Source organism: Octopus bimaculoides, chromosome 12 (assembly GCF_001194135.2).
Source record: "Octopus bimaculoides isolate UCB-OBI-ISO-001 chromosome 12, ASM119413v2, whole genome shotgun sequence".
Taxonomy (NCBI): Eukaryota; Metazoa; Mollusca; class Cephalopoda; order Octopoda; family Octopodidae; genus Octopus; species Octopus bimaculoides.
Window position 1 is genome coordinate 10,238,458 of NC_068992.1, and position 4,688 is coordinate 10,243,145.

Here is a 4,688-nt window from a genome sequence, read left to right on the forward strand (position 1 = left end):
ATATTGACCCTCGGTCAATGAAATTTACCTCAATAATTTCCAAAATAAGTAGTGATTTAATAGAAATCTCGATATCTCGATCTTCTTGATAGTATTATGGACTTCTATCCGGATTTATTGCAAGACTATACATACATATACATATACATACATATATATACATATAAATGTATGTATATACATATAAATGAATTTATGTATATATGTATGCATTTATGTATACATATAAATATATACATGTATATATATGTATGCGTGTAATTATACATATGTGTATATATATGTGTGTGTGTATACATACATACATACATACATCCATACATACTTACATACATATATACATTCATACATACACGTCTTACAAATCTAGGAAACAATAAAGCATGCATAAATATATACCTATCTGGATTTATTATATACGCACACAAATAAATAAAAGAAACAAGAAAATGCATAAAAAAATATATTTATATCTAAGAATTTTTCTCCTTTCTGCACTGAATAATTCTCATCCGAACAACATGTAATAAGCTGTTACTAAACTTCATTAGTGCAAAACAGTTTAGCTCTCTCTAGTAAACAATGTCCGCAGGTCACCGTTTGATCTCCTAGAAATAGTAACAAAATCTTCCTCAAATCACGTCTTACTGTTCAGAAAACGAAAAGGAAGCATTAGATAATATCGCCTGAGCTTCCCATTGACAAGACACGATTGAAGAAAGCCCTTGAGCGTTGACTCTTTTCGATAAGAGCCTGAACTGGGGCAAAACAGAAACATTAAGAGAAGTATATAAAGAGATTAATGCTTTAATGCTGATGGAGCAAGGATCTAAGGGTCCTGGCAAGTAGAGACCGTGAAGTAGTTTAAAGTTCTGGCTACTTACCTCCTCCCCCTAGCAGCATTCCATACATCTTTACGTTTTGAGTTCAAATTCGCCGAAGTCCACTATGCTTTTCGTTCTTTCGGGGTCGATAAAATAAGTGCTAGTTGAATACTGAGGTCTATATAATCGACTGTTCCCTTTGTCCCGAAATTTCTGGTCACGTGGTAAGATTTGAAACTAATGTGTTACAGAAAAAAAAAAATGAGGCGGCGAGCGAACAGAATCGTCAGTACGTAACCGGATAAAATGCTTAGCGGCATTTCGTCCGTCTTTATGTTCTGCGTTTAAATTCCGCCGAGGAAGATTTTGCTTATCGAAGTCGATTAATATAAATACCAGTTGGCTAGTTTCAAAATACCTGACACTGAGTCTACTTGACATTGAGGACGGTTAAGGAAGAAGTTAGGATCACAAACTGCACTAAAGCAGAAATACTAATGTTGAACATAGGGTTTCAATTTCTAGCCTGTCATCGTAGACTGGACCGAATAATGAAAGACTATTTGGAAATGTGAACAATTAGGATCACTACTAACATTTGTTTACTTATCATAATTCAATAAAACATTGAAATGTGACTCGTTTTACTGGGAATCTCAGCTGTCGACACTTAAAACATTAAACCCATAACGAGACAAAGAGAAAAGCTTAATGTGACAGCTCGACCAGCAAGAGAGATAGCAGCCAAATCTCTCTCAACTCACACCGATAAAGTCCTTAAAAAGGATCGAGACATAAAAAAGTGGGGTGGGGTGGGGTGGATAATCAAGACTGGAACATCTTTGTAGTGGGTTTGCTTCACCAGGGATGACCCAGGACCGAAAGAGCAACAGCAGCAACAAAACTATTAATTATAATATTGGTAACTTCCATCTCTAATGCAAATTACTCAGGGGCGCTATCTGTATGAAAATCAAAAGTTAAATAAGAACATATTAAGTGTAAAACATCAAAAATCAAATTAGAAATTTTAATGTGGCGAGGAAAAGACATTATTAGCTCAAAAACTGATATTAATTTAAATAATTTCTTCAAGTAGGGGAGACAGCAGTGGAACATATTCCAGCCTTATTTATATCTCCTCAGTAATGTTGAAGCTTCGCCATACTGACTGAAGTAATGATGAGAGAATCACAAAGCAGACGTACAATATCGTACATGAGTTCAAGTGCAAAACTAACATGCGGTAAAAAATATGAACCACTGAAGTTAATTACTCGTAGACGTCCCCTACAAGAAAATATAACCAAGTCAGTAATGACAAATTCGATGCATGCGCCTGTCGCCAGTGTTCTGCGGAGAAAAAGCATCAAATATAATATATGCAGACAAGAAAAACAGCAGCGAGGAGGGCATCCTAAAAACGAATAAAAAAAATAATAAACATTTGTTATCAAGAAGAGGCTATCTGCATAAATTATCTGAAAAGCAGATGCACTTTCTTGCCCAGGATCAGTACAAACAAGAATAAATTATCGGGGACGGTTTGTTAGTGGAATACAGCTAGTGCATTCAAGAACAAGTATTATGAATATCAAAGTATCATTAAATATAAAATGATATTCAGATATACAGAAAAATACGTCACGAATAAATGATTGATATCAACCATAAAGAAAAAAAAAATAATGAAATAAACTGAATACGTTTTCTGCTCTTCGCTCAATCGCCCGAAATGATTGTAGTAATTTATAAGTAATTTCATATGCGTATCTTTATATTTTAGACAAGAAAATAATTATTATATTCTCAAGACAGAAGATAATCAATCTGTTTGTGACGTCACATACAGATATACAGACACCCACCCACGCATAAACCTTTGTGAGGAGTGTAGTTATTAGAGTGATCTCCCTTGACCGACTACTACAAGTTTGTTTATATATTAAGGTTCGCAACATCGAAAGGAAAAAAAAAAAGACAAAAGCATGTTTTATTTCATAGGGCTTGGGTTAGGTGATGCAAAGGATATTACAGTGAAAGGATTAGAAATTGTGAGAGCAGCAGATCGTGTCTATTTAGAGGCATATACATCGATATTGACTGTTGGCAAAGATGAACTGGTATGGAAACACGTGCTTTTTTTTTTTAAACAAATATATCTTAGCATCTTATATATATACATATATATATATACATATACATATATATATATATATATATATATATATATATATATATATATATATATATATATATATATATATATATGCATTCTAGCTCGATCTTTTTTATTCAAGCGTCACATACTTATTTCGCTGATTTCCGTTCTTTTCTCTCTCGATAGTCAATAACATCTGTTAACATATTTTTAAACAGATCGAAATCTAATTTTATTATTATATCATCACATCGCTGCCACCTAACGATTTCTAACTTGAAGTAGGTAGTAGCAGATAAAAAAAAAAATTGTAGTATTTCATTTACTCATTCATTCTGTCAGTGATCTTAAAATCAAGCAGATTTGTAAATATTGTGTGATGCAATATCTTAAATAACGTCTCCGCTTTTTGTTAAAATAATATTATATGTCATCAAATATGACCATTCAAATGTTTATCTGAATCAGTGCATACCGGAATCAACAAATAACCGACTTGTTGACATTTGTCGCGTATAATGTCCTTGGCAAACGTAGAGCACCTGTTTACCTTTATAATTATTACGCAGTTTTAACAACTATATATTTTTTTCGTGTAATTTAACTAATACAATCATCAGAATTCGACAAGACTAGCAGTAATTTTGCTGGTAAGCATCAACCCATCAAATGCAACACAAAAACAGGTATTATGTTTCCTTCATGTGACGAGGTGTCATCTAACTAGCGCTTCTTCATTCTATGTTGAAGGGCCTAGGCCCAACAACACAGCGTATTTCTTTACCCGGTACACGAATATATTTCGATACTGCCTTTACGCAACATTAGCATAAGTTATGAATTTCCCAGTCGTGTTTCCCTTAATTTCGCTTCTGCACTTTAACAGAAAAACTCAAACATTGGTGTTGATGGTGTGCATGCATGCGTGCGTGCGTGTGTGTTTGTATCTATCTATCTATCTATCTATCTATCTATCTATCTATATATATATATATATACACATACATAAATACACTCATACATAACACACACACACACGCATATGCACACACATGATCACGCGCGCACACAAGCGTAACTAGATTAAAGGTAATAATATGGGGGAAGCCATAGACAAAAGTAAACTATTTCGTTTAAGAAGGAATGCTGTGCGACATTATCAAAACAATCGAAAAATATACAGAAGGTGTATTTTACTAGCATGATCCAATCAAAGATTGTGGGGGAGAAAAATGAAAAGATAAGTAAATGTTGTTTTAGCAGCGCCGGTCACACAGGCACATTCTCACATACACACACTCGTGCTTGTGTTCGTTTGGGTGTACACAGTCTATATAGTCGAGTTTATTCATTCGTTCGCTTGCGATTTTCTCACTTTCATACATTCATTCAAGCGACGAAGAGATGCCTCGTCTAATCCAACGCATAAAAACGATAAACTCGGAGTAGTAGTGAAAGAAATCATTTGATCTGAACAAATAAAAGATACAATTTTAAAAATTCCTCATCGATAATATAGAATATTGACTAAAATTTTAAATAATTAAATCCTCTCTCTCCCTTTCCAAAGACACATCTGTGTATGTGTGTGTGTGTATACACACATATATATGATATAAAATATATACATATTATATTCAATATATATGTATATATATGTGTGTGTGTATATATATCTATATATACATATGTATATATATATA

At 33.3% G+C, this 4,688-nt stretch overlaps 1 protein-coding gene across 3 annotated transcripts in view; it reads left to right on the top strand.

Annotated features, from left to right (window-relative positions):
• The first annotated feature begins 2,720 nt into the window (after positions 1-2,720).
• LOC106876766 (diphthine methyl ester synthase) overlaps positions 2,721-4,688 on the top strand; it is a 253,322-nt gene continuing 251,354 nt past the window's right edge. For 2 of the 3 annotated variants that reach the window (XM_052972100.1, XM_052972102.1), the window contains exon 1: positions 2,721-2,947. In XM_052972100.1, coding sequence (XP_052828060.1) covers positions 2,813-2,947 — 135 coding nt within the window. In that variant the 5' untranslated portion in view covers positions 2,721-2,812. Of the gene's footprint in view, positions 2,948-3,386; positions 3,672-4,688 lie in introns of those variants that run through there. The other variant, XM_052972101.1, reaches the window with a different exon arrangement.